This window comes from Hippoglossus hippoglossus, chromosome 14, assembly GCF_009819705.1.
Source record: "Hippoglossus hippoglossus isolate fHipHip1 chromosome 14, fHipHip1.pri, whole genome shotgun sequence".
NCBI classification, from domain to species: domain Eukaryota; kingdom Metazoa; phylum Chordata; class Actinopteri; order Pleuronectiformes; family Pleuronectidae; genus Hippoglossus; species Hippoglossus hippoglossus.
Window position 1 is genome coordinate 21,852,255 of NC_047164.1, and position 14,386 is coordinate 21,866,640.

General features: G+C 42.8%; 1 protein-coding gene across 1 annotated transcript; it reads right to left on the minus strand.

Moving 5' to 3' along the window:
• Positions 1 to 342: 342 nt before the first annotated feature.
• On the minus strand, positions 343 to 12,148 carry exoc3l2a (exocyst complex component 3-like 2a). The gene is made up of 13 exons (XM_034607396.1): positions 11,933 to 12,148; positions 8,821 to 9,381; positions 7,701 to 7,918; positions 6,481 to 7,231; positions 6,271 to 6,385; positions 6,077 to 6,187; positions 5,885 to 5,985; positions 5,178 to 5,288; positions 4,929 to 5,064; positions 4,082 to 4,204; positions 3,816 to 3,971; positions 2,710 to 2,831; positions 343 to 1,201 (listed from the first exon to the last, which is right to left on the minus strand). Exons 2-13 carry the CDS (start codon positions 9,354 to 9,356, stop codon positions 886 to 888), a joined length of 2,796 nt encoding a protein of 931 aa, XP_034463287.1. The 5' UTR covers positions 9,357 to 9,381; positions 11,933 to 12,148; the 3' UTR covers positions 343 to 885.
• Positions 12,149 to 14,386: the final 2,238 nt, after the last annotated feature.

A 14,386-nucleotide genomic window follows, 5' to 3' on the forward strand; every position in this document is an offset into this window, starting at 1 on the left:
GTTTACTGAACAAAGCTTCCGTATCCTTAAGATAAACAACAAAGGCATAAAGTATGTGTGTGTATATATACTGACAGCATCAGTCCTGCGTCAGACCCTCTGGCCCATGTCTGTTTGGTATGTATTGTTTAACATAGCTCCAGACTTATTGTCGGACATGCCCACGTTCAAGGACAAAACACCTAAAGTTAGAACTACAATAAAACAAATCCATTCTGAGACCTGACAGAGCTTTGACAAGATGCAGACAAACACGTTTCCTTTTTCTTTTTCAGATGAAACTCAGTATACAGTATTAACACAGTATTAACAGTCCCAATAATAGAGCTGCTGAGTCTGTTTAATCCACCCAGTCAATGGGTTTTTATTATGGTTCCAGCAACAGATCCATTTCATTCACAGTGACAGTTCGACACATATACATTTCCATGCACTATTTCCTCACATACATATGTACTATATACCAGAGAATGGGTATATATGTTTGAGTAAATACACGTTAAATAGCAAACATCCTACATCATATTGCATTGCATCTGCTAGCAGTTGTTTCTGCAGTAGTTTGCAGGAATGAAAGGCGAAGTGGAGAGGTTACATTTTGAGGTTATTTTATGTCACTTATTTTATTTCTGTATTTGTTTGGATCAAAATGAAACAACTGCAAATGATAATGAGCTATAACGTTTCACTATTCCATTAAAAATGCACAAGTGTCAGTAAGTAAGTGAGCGTGTACAGTACAGGCAGTACCTGAGGTCAAGTTTCTTAAATGGCTGTTAACAATATTTGGTACAGTTTTTGGTCAAGGTGCATGCACATCTCATCATCTCATCAGAATCGTCACAGCCCATCTGTGACTGCTCTCCTAACACAACACACCAACAGCTAGTCTTCTCTGTGAAGCTTATTTGTGTCTTCCACATTCTCGGAGGGTTGAGGTGCTGCGTTCCTCACACTTATCCTGCGGTTTCGCCTCAGACGGTGCTCAGAGAACCAGTTGGAGACGGTCATGGCGAGCCGGAGGAGACCCAAGCTGATGCAGTGCACCTCTGAGGTGATGGGGATGTCAGAGAAGAGGGCGTGGTCACGGCACATGAGGGCACTCCTGCACTCAAAGTCTTTGACGATGTTGAGGATCTCCTGGCGCTCCGCCTGCCGCATCATCCCCCGTACGTTCAACAGGGTGGAGACGTGCTTCTTCCTGTGCAGAGGAAGGATATGAGGAGGAGGAGGGGAAGGGAGGTAGACGAGTGTTAATGAAATCTCAGTCTGTTAGCTGTCATCAAATGATTATGAGAAACAGTCACATCTGTCTGAGTCATAGCATCTGTTCCTGGAACTGAATATTTGGTGTCCCTTTCCAAATCAGAACCATTTATAAAAAGTTGTAACGACATTCAAGGTCCAGTGTTTCGGGATATCTGTCAGCAGATGGGATGATAACATTGATAGTAATGTTTTCAATTGTTTCATGTACTGAAACTAAGAATCGTGCTAGGATCCACAGGGGAAGGATATCATAGGAAAAAAAAAATCTCAGCCAGCTCTTATTTGTGGCTTATAACTAATATACAAAGCATTAATAAATGACTCATAAGGCATTGATAAACCCATTATTTATAATATATTTACTCTATATAAAAGGTGGCTTCTTAGCTAGTCGCACAAAAGGAGTTTGTTTTTTGTTTTTTGAGGCATAAATTGAGAAGTCTGCCTGCCTGTCTGTCTGCCTGTCTGCCTGTTTTCCTGTCTGCCTGTCTGCCTGTCTGCCTGTCTGTCAGTCTGTATTTCTTGACAGCAGCTCATAGTTGATTTCCTTTCCGAAGTGTTTCTCTAGCAAACTGACAGACAGAGATTCCTCCATTTATTTCACAATGTAAACTGCACTTCCTGTTATCATAGTAACCGTATTTGAGACGCAACCCTAAAGGTCACACTCCAGCTTGACGGACACGGCCCTGGGTTAGATGACTGAATACGGAGGAAAGAGTGGAAGGAGGTTGGAAGGACTGACATGCATTCCCAGGTGTAGTCACAGTCTATGAATGGACTGTGCTGGAGTTAAATGAAGCACCCAGAAACCTCAAGGAAGAGCGGCAGCCTCTGATCTCCTAAAATACCAGCAGGGGATGCCATAAAGTAAACAAAAGGGATGAGTCAAGCGGTGAGTTAGCATGTCTCCATGTCTGCACTACTGTGTTTTGCTCTTCTCTTCCACACCTCTCTCTCTTTGATTCACGCGTTTTTACAAGTGTGGCACCAGTCTGTCTCCTGCAGGGTGGCAGGAACAGGAAGTACTCGGCAGCAGCTTCCTGTCTGCTCCGCAGAGGGCTATGCGTCACACACGGCCGTAGGTTGCCAACCGTCACCTGAGTCTTAATCTGTGCACAAACAGCCCCCGCTCCCCCATCCTCCCCGAGGCCTCTCAGCCTCATCCATTCTCAAAACAGACCCTCGCTCCTCTCCGAAAATAGCAAAGTTAATGTAGATATGTTTCCGTGCTCCTTTTCCTTGTTTTGATCCATTGTGACACACACACAAAAAAACATCCACAGTTTTACAGTTTCTCTGGTTTGGCTACGAGCCAACAACAGCAATCTGAATGTGTAGCCGTAAGCATAAAAGAGTATATGACCTTTTGGGGTTCAGAGACACTTCCTGGTTGCAACAGAAACATTCCAACACTGCTAATTTATTTAAGAGCCTAACCGTATATCTGGAAACTCTTTCACCAGGACAGCCACCTCCATCTGGATGGAGGGAGTGTCCTCCAGGAGAATGATGTCAGCCAGGTGGCAGATGATGCTGTCCAACCAAGATGAGCTTGAATCCTGAAGCAGAGAGAAGACAAACAAACTTAGGTTAAAAAAAAGTGAAAGAGTTTATTACCATTTTTTGAAATGATGGAATTGATATTTTCACTTGACTTCCTTTTGGAAATTTGCCTGACTAAATGTAAAGTTCACTGCACTTGTTATTTGTTATCCCTGTTTATCCAGATGGCTTCTTCTGCCAATTATAAATCTGTTTTGAAGAGGAGGAAACACGGATTAATACCTCCGAAGGTGAGAGGCCAAACATTTAGGTGATATCCTGAGAGAATAACAAAACTCCACCTCTGTTTTTCCAGGTCCTCTTTTTCCGTCAAACACTCAGGAAAAAGAAAGCAGAATTCTTTGACTTGGCATTCACTAAAAATAACGTCTATTTCGGACAGCCATTAAAAAAACTAAACTACCCCCAACGCCAAGTTCCCAGTTTCCACAGATACTTCATCTCACTCCTCCGCGAAAAAGGCCATCAAGGCCATCCCTGAGCCGCATCAAAGCCGGCCAGCTGACAGGAACAGGAAGTTCCTCCTGAGCACAGCGGCTTCCTGTTGTCAGCCGAGGTGACGGACACTTGTTTGAACTCACACACACAAAGGGGGCAAATGCCACACTGACAGGCCAAGTTGTTTTATACCTTCCCCCCTCCCCCCCCTGGCAAGTGCTAACGTAAGCCTGGTACATCCATCTCCATCTCAATGACGGCAGCCATTTTTTAGAGCTCACTCCTGTATCAACACTGTCTGAATTATTCCTGACCTAGGAAGTTTGAGGGTCAGGCTCCATTTACAGCCACCCCACTCTGCATTCGCCTTCGCCAGCTCTGTTCACTGTTTTGAACAATCAGCATTTTGGAATCACTTATCATAGGTGGGGTCCCCGAAAAGGAATCATTTTTTATGTTGTGGATGCAGAGCAAGTCAGGTTTATGGCATCACCTGATTCAGTTATAATAAATATAATGTTTCGTGTGAGGACCAGACTCACCAGATCTTTAAAGAGTCCTTTCAGCTGTTTGGCCTCATCTTGCAGACGGAAAGCCATCCTCTTCCTCATCTTGGAGGATGTGCAGATTACCCGTCCACGCATGATGGCTCGGACATACTCTACCAGGACCCGCCGGTGCACCTCACCCACCAGCGTCTGTCAGTCAATCATAACATTAGTCCCTCACTGGCTACATATGACCTTCAAGCAAATACTGCATTTATGTCTACATGTTAAACTTCATCATGTGATCACACAGGTGTTACCTGATATGGTGGAGAGTCCATCCGTCTGAATTTCTTAAAGTGTTGTTTAATGCTGGCTTCAATGGCTTCAAATGCCTCTGTGTTATTCAGCCATTTTCTCTTCATCAGTTTGTCAAAGAAAGGCTGCAACGACAGACCAAGATCTGATTAGTTAGATTAAAGTACATATAATGAAGTACTCTACTCGAGTGCAATTTTGAGGTACTTGTGCTTACATGTATTGTTCCAGCACTATACACTTGTGCCCCACTACATTTTCAGGGGAAAATATTATACTTTTTACTGCACTAAATTTACTGCAGATACTAGTTATTTGTCAAACTTAAGTTTTGCATATAAAACATATGACTTTCTGGTAAAATATGGTGACATTTTCCGATAAATATTATGTTAGCAGTTTCAAGCTGCAATTTAGTTTTTAATCGTTCAATTTTATAAATTAAATATCAAATATGCATCAATAAAACACGAACATCATCCATCTGTACAATTTCTCTATATTTCTCTATACTCTTTTTTGTATCACTTATAATGAATTATATTTAGCTACACACTGTGGAATTGCTACTTTTACTTGAGTAAAAGATTCGTAGATTTCTTCACTTGCCCTGATATAGAGTAACAAAGGCTGACATACTCATTTATTAATATGAAAATATATCTCACTATGCAAATACACAACTGAATAAAATGTTAGGGGACCACTGAGCAGTCTGCTGTCTGCTAGTCTAACACGCATCGGTACAGGAAAAGGTGACAATAGAAATTATCTGCACAGTCATGGGGGTCTAGTTAAAGGGAAACAAGCTTTACGGACTGAGATGAGACTTGATCATGTCTTACTGACCCTGATGTGCTCAAACAGTCGATCAGTCAGCACCCTCACTGACTGGTTGATGATCCTGTCCAGAGACGAGTTGGCTCTCTGCGCTGACTCCTCGCCGCCCTGTGGGTCACACTGCCTGCAGCGCTCCACAAATGATCTGGAGAACATAAAGGAGGTATGAAGCAGTGGGTTCAGCTACTGTGGTGCTCCCCGCACCAAAGAATAAAATTACATCTATTGAAAAATATTTTTTTATAATTGTTTGTCTACCTGAGAGGAGGGCAGCAGTTGACTAGAGCTATGGTCCTGGAAACATATCCGTCCCCTCGGTCTCCAAATTCCGCCTGAGTGTCATGAAACATCTCCACCTTCCTGTGGAAACTAACACAAGCAGGTTGTATGAAAATGTTAACACAAAACAATAATTATCCTGTCCTTTAAATACACTGTGGCAATCAAGATATCCTCAGGCTATATACAAAAATTCAAGCTCAATCAATTCAATTCAATTTTATCTGTATAGCGCCACAAATCAAGGCACTTTATATAATTAGGTCTGATAATATTGCAGAAAGGAACCATATATAAAGTTAAAAGTAACGGCCCCATTACATAACCTTGTGGAACTCCATGACTAACTTTTGTATGTCATAGACGTGAACACATTGTAATCCTCAAGTATGACTTAAACCAGCCTAGTGCTGGTCCTTGTATCCCTGCATGTTGTTCTCCGTTACAAAATCTTGTGATCTATAGTATAAAAAAAATGAAGTTCTGTGTTGACAAAATAGAGAATACTATTCCATTATCATTATTACTCTACTATATACCTGGTGAAGTTTATTTAGTTTTTGCCATCTGAAAATCATGCAAGTTAAATCATGTTTGCTACTTTCACAAAGTTGAGTTATAACTTAACTCTCAGTCTTTGGTTGAATGTTTCTCTGATTTGATACTTTTTGTTCGCATGTACTCACTTGTAGAGGAAGTCAGCCAATCCAGTCAGACTACAGCGAGCCACTCTTGCCCCAAGAAACTGGTTCACAGATGTGGATCTGTCCAAATCCACTTTTAGCCTCTGAAATTGATAAGAAAGCAGTGTCTTAGAAAAATTATTAAAATCATTCCAAGATTTCTTTTCACAGCAAAAATGGCATATGACGATGTACCTGGATGACAGAGCGTGCAAGGTGTGACTGATACTCCTCTATGTGCAGAGTCTGGGCCCATCGCCGCTCCTCTTCATCCAGAACCTGAATAAGCTCTGTTGTCACCTTGTCCTGAAAATCACAGCAAGAAAATTAAAACCTCTCAGTTGCTCAGATTTTCCAAGAAACAGAGAAGCAAAACCAAGATGTCATACCCTGACAATACTGATACAGTCCTGCTCCAGTCTGTCCACTGTGTCTTGGGGCAGAATTGCTTCCAGAGGGCTGTAGTTGATAGGTGTGGTTGTGCCAATGGTTCCTAAGACATCCCTGGTGGAAAGCGGTGAAATATTACTTAGTACTTCAGCTTTCTGGCTATTATTTCATGGGAGCACCCAGGTTCACTGACTAATTAGGTACCCTACCTGTTGTAGATGTTGTAGAACCAGTCCAGCAGGGAGTAGACATCTGTTATCTGCAGCGGCCCACTGGTGATAGTGCGAAGACGTTTGGCCACAGCTCGATGGTAGCTCTCCAAGTACACCTGGAAGGCAGAAAACTCCTCTGGGTAGATGGACACTGCATTCCTCCTCGCTGCATCAAGGTCATCCACCATTCTGCTCCTCAGACGCTCCAGGTACGAGGCCAGTTGTCCTGCCTGCGTATCCACCTGATGCGGCAGGCTCCAGTCTGCAGCCTCCGCCACAGCCTGTCTCCACTTCATCTTCAATCGCCGGGGACGCTGGCTGGTGTGGATCTGAGGGGTGTCTTGCTCAGGCTTTGTCTCCCCTCTTAGAGCCCACGTAGCATCCGCATGCTCCTCCTGTTGAATCACCAGCACCACAAGCCCAAGGTTTGGACCAGCGCTGGGCTGGCGGAGGGACTCCCGCACTACGTCCCACATTTCCCTCTGCAGGGCCTCATACAGGAGCTCCACGTCTTTCACCTTCCGCCGGCTCGAGTCCAGCGTTGCGTTGGAGCTGAGGGAGTCATCGATGGATGAGGATGAGAAGGGGATCATGCTGAGGGGATTGCTGGGACATAGCGTGGGAGTAAGGGTGGGAGTAGATGGGGTCGGCAGAAGAGACAGCAGCTCACACTCTCGCTCCAACTCCTGCATGTGTGTGTCGGCCAGTAGAAGGTCCCTGTGGTTGACCAACTGTAGGATCTCCAGCACTGTGGAGACCAAGAAGAGGAAAATAAATCTGTTTATTTGCAATCTTCAGAAAATGCAGGATTAACCAAACATCCCAACTGTGTTCATTCATCATTATTAAGTAGCTGCGCGTGTGCCTGACTGACAAATTGGGTTATTTGTTGCTCATTCTGCACACTGTTCTATTCAGAGAGAGGCTCCCTGTGGAGTCCGTGAACAGTAGCCTGGTTGAACATCTATCTAGAGGAACCTGGAATAGGAGGAAGTGTGCTCATTTCCTGATTTCACAGTCTGCTGGTGATTGAACCCAGTGACTCTGGGATCTGGGGACCTCTCAAACTCATCAGAGAGTTTACTCGGATTGTCAAGTACAACTTAGACTAAACCAGGTAGAGAAAAGTTTCTCAAATATGAGGGAAGCTACTCATAAAAAATGATTCTCTGAGGTCTTAATATGTATGTAGACGTATGTGATCAGGGTTTTATTACCTGAGAGGGGCTCTCTGGTTTTAACCACCGGCTCCTCCTCCATCGTTTCCTCCTCGTCCTCTTGGGAGGCCTTGTCTGACATGGATTCCCTCTTCAGCTTGCCCAAATTGACCATCCTGAGGAAGGAGGGCCGCCTGGAAGCCTCCGCCTCGATGTCTGTGCTCAGGTCCCCACAGGGCAGGCTCTCTCTGCGCTCCTCCTTACGTCGACCTGTGAAGCTGCACAACATCCACAGCAGCAGCAAAGAACGTGAATGACTGTGGCTGCAAGGGCTTGAATATGACTCACATTGATTGTATGCAGTACAGTACACAGCATGAATGGTATTAAGGAGACTTGGGGTTTGTATTGTAGTGTGCGTGCCCAGTAGCAGCTACAATCACACATCAGCCCTGACTGCCTCTGTTAAAAATAGCTCAATTCAGTAAGCAAGTACACATGTCACTGGAAAACAAAGGAGGTTCCGTAGATCAGCAGGTTGTTATGGCACATTGCATAACTCCACATAAAATAAACACACTATATGCAGTGCTATTACTGACAAGCAAAGGTAACGTGATTTGCCATTTTTCTGTGTCATCTCCAGGATTCAGAGACTAATCTCTCTGAGAACTCAGCTGTTCAAAAGGCCTTGACTCTGATTTGTCACAGTTTTTTTTCTAGGGAATCCTTTGAATTAATTTGACCCCTGTTAATGTTATGGAATGTTATTTGCTTTTAATACCTGAAAATGTGTTTTGAATAAAGAAGATATCAATGTTATCTTTAATACAAACTCAATCCAAATTTAGTTTTGCTTAATTTATGGAGGGCTTGTTGCATCCATCAAATGGTGCCACTCTCCTTTTAATAAAAACACACTGAATCCTTTCTCTTTTAAATCTAAAAAATCATGTGGTTCATTGGGTTTACACATCATGTGATGTATATTTATACGGTAGGGGTAAACATTATACACTACATTAACCAAAGATATCTTACTTTAAAAAAACTCCCCTTTCCTTCTTGTACTCCACAATACCTGAAGCATTTCAACAAAACCTTTTACTCTTCATATTAGAAATCCAAATAGAGATTCAATTAGATTCATTTAGTCTCCTTCCTCCCCACCCCTGCTTACCGGAGTAGGGTCATAATTCCCTCTGAGCCTCTGCGCAGCCCTTTCTTTTTCTCCCTCTCTGGCGGGAGTGTATTCGAGTCTCCAGGGCTGTAGTGTGGGTAGTTGTTCCCCCACACGTTGCGTCCCGATATGCGGAGCCCCTTCCCCAGTTTTCCAAGGGTTTTGAGGGGTGACACTCCACAGATCCGCTCCAGGGTCCCCCTGAGAGGTTTCCCTTTCGGGTTCCCTGCCCCGTGCCTCTCTGAGTTCAACTCATTCTCCTCCTCTTCTCCATCACGGGAGGTCCTGAGCTGGTGGTTTCCCGTGACCTTCCCCATGATAAGACCCATGTCACCTCCATTCCTCGCATCCTCATCCAGGTCCACGTCCTCAAAGGGGTTCAGGTTTTTGTTCAGATCCTTCAGGTCATTCAGATCCTTCAGATCATTGAGTTCCCTGAGGTCTAAGTCCAGCCGAGGCAGAATCAGTTCACCGTTCACTCTGGGGAACTCGTGGCAGCTCTTGGACCTTCCCGGGAGCTTCTTCAGAATGGGCATGGTTGCAAATTAGATTCTTGAAAAACTGAAAGACAGGAACAATGTGTGAGTCTCAGAATGGCAGAAAGGATTATGCTTTATGTAGCACAATCATTTATTATGAATGAGTCTCCCAGAACAGATCAAACAAGTGAAAATGTGATTGTCTCATTAACTTTAATATGATTTAGTGTATTTGAAATTTCTACATATTTGACACTATCTGGTGCTTCATTTCTAATTGGGATAAAACATGACTTGTAGCAGTCTACTTCAATATTGATAGTTATTCAATATTGAGAAGTAATAACAAGGATATTTATATTCTATTGTCTTGAGAAAACACTAAGTTTTGTGACTGAAAAATCAAATCATGAAACGTGGGAAACTGTGTGTCAGTCACCAGACAGTTTATATAAGCAGAATCAAAAACATCCTTTCACATGCTGGTTATGTGATGCTCTTCAATAAGCAAATAGGAAATATGTATTCATAATATTGCTGCATCTACGTGTGCGGCACTGCGGCCTTACATAAATATAACAGCACTCATCAACAAACACTCATGTGGACCTGGTCAGGAAAGGTTGACCTGCAGCTTGTTGAGACTAACCAACATATGATTGACAGGAGTGTATACAGTATAGGATTCACTGTGATGGGACTATTTTAGACAGTTTTCTGATTTATCTCTTTTATTTATCATTCAGACCTTTTGCTTAAATGTAATAAAGATCTGGTCCCTTGGTTGAAATGTATTGATTTTATTTTCTGCTGCGAGTTTAGAGAATCAGTCTAATATAAAACTAAATCATGTCTTTTCTGTCATATTGAGTTTCTCTTTTTGTCAGAACACTGTACTGATTTCTGTTTTTAGTCAAAAAGGATAATTGGTCATGTTGTTATTAAGTTGAAGACACAATGTAAAAGAGGTTGGTATGTTGGTTTATTTACTGGAGGCTGTCAAACCAGCCTGTTGTTTTTAGTGCACAGTAATGAAATAAAACTGAATTACATCAAAATTATATTGTTATTGACCTGTAACATTGGGTTTACAGTGTCACATCAGGTGGGGCTGATACAGGAGGTGGAGCCCTTGTTCTGTGTAATTCTTAAAGTTCAGGCTTCAGCAAAGTTACGCAAATTAATTCGATATTTTCAAAAGTGAGTCATATTATAAAATTCCATCTTTGTGTCACTATCCTTCCTATTCAGCTCAGCAAGGAAACTCTGTCTGTGGAAACATAATATTTTATGGGATTTTTTTATTAAAAAACACTGTAACCTAGGGAGATAACCAGAATATTTGGATAACTCAGGGGCTGAAGCCGCATAAGCTTTAACTGCAACTGCAAACTTTGAATGTTTCTTTTTCTCTCTTGTATCCAATGACATCTAATTTGGAAGAAATCTTTTCACACTGTTTCAGCGTACAGAAGGGTGATGTTAGTATTGTTTTAACAAACTCCAACATTGCTGTTTGACACTTTTTTCCCCCAAAGCAGAAGCATTAAAATAAGCCATCAGTATATGGTTTGTATTTATATAGCTTTTCTAGTTTTGATGACCACTCAAAGCACTATACAGTACAGTCGTGTCATTCACCCAAACACACATTAATACAGTTCATCTAAATGCGGCACTTTATCACACATCACTCACACACTGCCAGCAAAGCTGCATATTTGGGGTTCAGTGTCTTGCCCAAGGACACTTCGGCACTCACCATGGAGGAGCCAGGGATCAAACCAGCGACACTCTGATTAGTGGACGCTCTATCTCCTGAACCACAGCCCCTGTGTCTCAAACACTTTCCACTGTTGTTATCACACAATCTCTGTCCAAGTTGCTCACCTCTCAGCACTTCAGTTATACACGTACACCTGGAAACTCTATTATGAAATCAATATCATCTGTAGACATTTTTTCTTGTGAACATAAAGTTACAATTATCGGATCTCAAGCTGACTTCTATGCTGAAATCATGGCTGTAATTAATGTCTTTGGGTCATAAAGAGAACATAAACTCTATCGAGATCCATTTGGTCAGCTTTTGTGCAATTTGCTCTGGTATCATGCATGTTTAATTTTATTTTTTAATGTCTGAACATAGTCTTCAAACATCGTATGTGATGCTGAAACAATTTCATAACCTACCTATTCCTCTACCTATCTACTGTTTATTGGCCTCTCCCAGAGGTGGGGGCCAGGCAAACACTTGTAAAGAGGTTTAAAGCCTCGAAAGGAAAACTGTCTTGTGAAAACAAAAGGTGAAATGAAGACCTCAGATATTAATAAAGGATTTTGATGGATATGCAATAGTTGTATCTGTTCTGCTGTGAACTTAAGTCTAGATTAGAGCCTCCGTCACTACAATATCACAAAAGGCAGAGAGAGTCATCACACAAGACAATCAGGTTTTTTATACATTCCATACCAGAGTAAGTGCCAGTTTCCAACCTTCAGTATGTCAACAACACAAAAGGATGAGCAGCTATCATTGATTAGGCAACAACTAGTAAAACCTCAACAGAGAAACACAACAATATGGACACTGATAGGAATCAGGTCTGTGAGTACAGAGGATGAGGACCTACCTGGTATGATGGCTTTGCAGTGTTTTAGTACAATCTCATCCTGGAGTGTGTGGCTGTGCGTGCTGCCAGGCTGTGAAGTGTGTGGATGTGTGTGTGCGACTGACAAGTGTGAGAGCGTGTCTGAAAGTACTCGGTGGCTCAAGAGAGCAATGTGGCTGCCTGTGGTTTCCTGACGGGCCCTATTGTGGTGGAAGGTGATATGTTTTCCTGAGGAAAGGCCCGTCCCGTCCTTTCGCCCCCCTCCTAAGCCAAAGACCCTCTGTCCCCACCCCTACACCCGCACCCCAGGGACCTTTCTAATTACAGTAATTACATTAACTGTACAGCGGAGGAAGATAGAGTTGGACAGAGCATTCCTCTGCAGTGCTTTATGATTTTTAGCTCTACACACTTGTGTGTTTGCGTGCATGTGATCTTGTACGTGTGTGTGCGTGCCCTGACTGATTTCTAGTATATTGAAGCACAGAATGAGGATGATTCAGCGTCAACGGCCTTGAGTCCAAATTCCATTCATACACCATCTGCAGAGTATTCTTCCTCAGAGGAAGACCTTAAGTGGACAGATCTGAACTGAAGTGAGAATCAACACTCTGCCGCTGCCACATTGTCTTTGGTCAAATGCAGCTTCAAGGTCACTGCAGCCACGGCACGGCTCTAATGTCACACAAAGACCAGAGCTGTAAGATGAAACAGTTGAAGGATATATGCTGTATGTGTGTGTGTGTGTGTGTGTGCGTGCGTGCGTGCGTGCGTGCGTGCGTGCGTGCGTGTGTTTGCATGTGTGTGTGTGTGTGTGTGTGTGTGAGTGTGTGCGTGCGTGCGTGCGTGTGTGTGTGAGTGTGTGTGTGCGTGCGTGCGTGTGTGTGTGTGTGTGCGTGCGTGCGTGCGTGCGTGTGTGTGTGTGTGTGTGTGTGTGTGTGTGTGTGTGTGTGCGTGTGTGTGTGCGTGTGTGTGAGTGTATGCGTGTGTGTGAGTGTGTGTGTGTGTGTGTGTTGCACTTAAAAAAGTAACCAAGCAAAGCAACATGTCAACAAGGTGGGACACCTCAAATGTTCTGTGCTCATTGTGGCTCCCTACTGCCACACAGTGTACACTTTGGGGTAGGACAGGATATAAAGTCTAGTACAGACATGACCTCATTGGACAGTTACCAATGAATGAATCGGTTAACTCATTAAATATCTATGCATCATGTGCTGTGTGTCTCATTCAGTCATCAAGCTTCTGTAAACTCACCGGCCCTCAGTTCCACCCCTTGAATATCACGTCCTATTTCCCTATGGTTCTTAACCTGCATTTTTATACATGTGTGCTGAGAACAATGTTGGACTTAAATGTGTCAAACTTATAGTAACACAATATTTTTTTCTTTCTAACGTTTAAAATAAGTTCAATTTATTACATTTTTTTTTTTATCTTTAGATTTAGCTGCAGATGGTTTTAAGGGTAAGAAAAACAGAAACATGTATGTGGTTAAATGGTCTGTATTTCTATGGTGCTTATAGATCGCTCTTTACACCACAAGTCACATTCACCCATACAGTGCTACTACAGGTGCATCTCAATAAATTAGAATATCATGGAAAAGTTCATTTATTTCGATAACTCAATTCAAAAAGTGAAACTCATTATATAGATTCATTACACACAGAGTGAAATATTTCAAGCGTTTATTTCTTTTAATTTTGATGATTATGGCTTACAGCTAATGAAAACCCAAAATTCAGTATCTCAGAAAATTTGAATATTACATAAGACCAATAAAACGAACGATTTTTAATACAGAAATGTCAGCCTACTGAAAGTATGTTCATATATATATGCAATCAATGCTTGGTCGGAGCTCCTTTTGCATGAATTACTGCATCAATGCGGCGTGGCATGGAGGCGATCAGCCTGTGGCACTGCTGAGGTGTTATGGAAGCCCAGGTTACTTTGATAGCGGCCTTCAGCTCGTCTGCATTGTTGGGTCTGGTGTCTCTCATCTTCCTCTTGACAATACCCCATAGATTCTCTATGGGGTTCAGGTCAGGCGATTTTGCTGGCCAATCAAGCATGGTGATACCATGGCCATTAAACCAGGTATTGGTACTTTTGGCAGTGTGGGCAGGTGCCAAGTCCTGCTGGAAAATGAAATCAGCATCTCCATAAATCTTGTCAGCGGAGGGAAGCATGAAGTGCTCTAAAATGTCCTGGTAGACGGCTGCGTTGACTTTGGACTTGATAAAACACAGTGGACCAACACCAGCAGAAGACATGGCTCCCCAAATCATCACTGACTGGAAACTTCACACTGGACTTCAAGCAACTTGGATTCTGTGCCCCTCCACTCTTCCTCCAGACTCTGGGACCTTGATTTCCAAATGAAATGCAAAATTTACTTTCATCTGAAAAGAGGACTTTGGACCACTGAGCAACAGTCCAGTCCTATTTCTCCTTAGCCCAGGTAAGACG

Bases quoted from the DNA above. Each gene is read 5' to 3' on its own strand.
- exoc3l2a (XM_034607396.1), bottom strand. From the start codon at position 9,356: ATGCCCATTCTGAAGAAGCTCCCGGGAAGGTCCAAGAGCTGCCACGAG. The intron at 6,386-6,480 runs GTAGGGTACCTA...GCTTTCCACCAG, and splicing joins TTCTACAACATCTACAACAG to GGATGTCTTAGGAACCATTG. The intron at 2,832-3,815 runs GTGAGTCTGGTC...TCTCTGCTTCAG, and splicing joins AAGGACTCTTTAAAGATCTG to GATTCAAGCTCATCTTGGTT.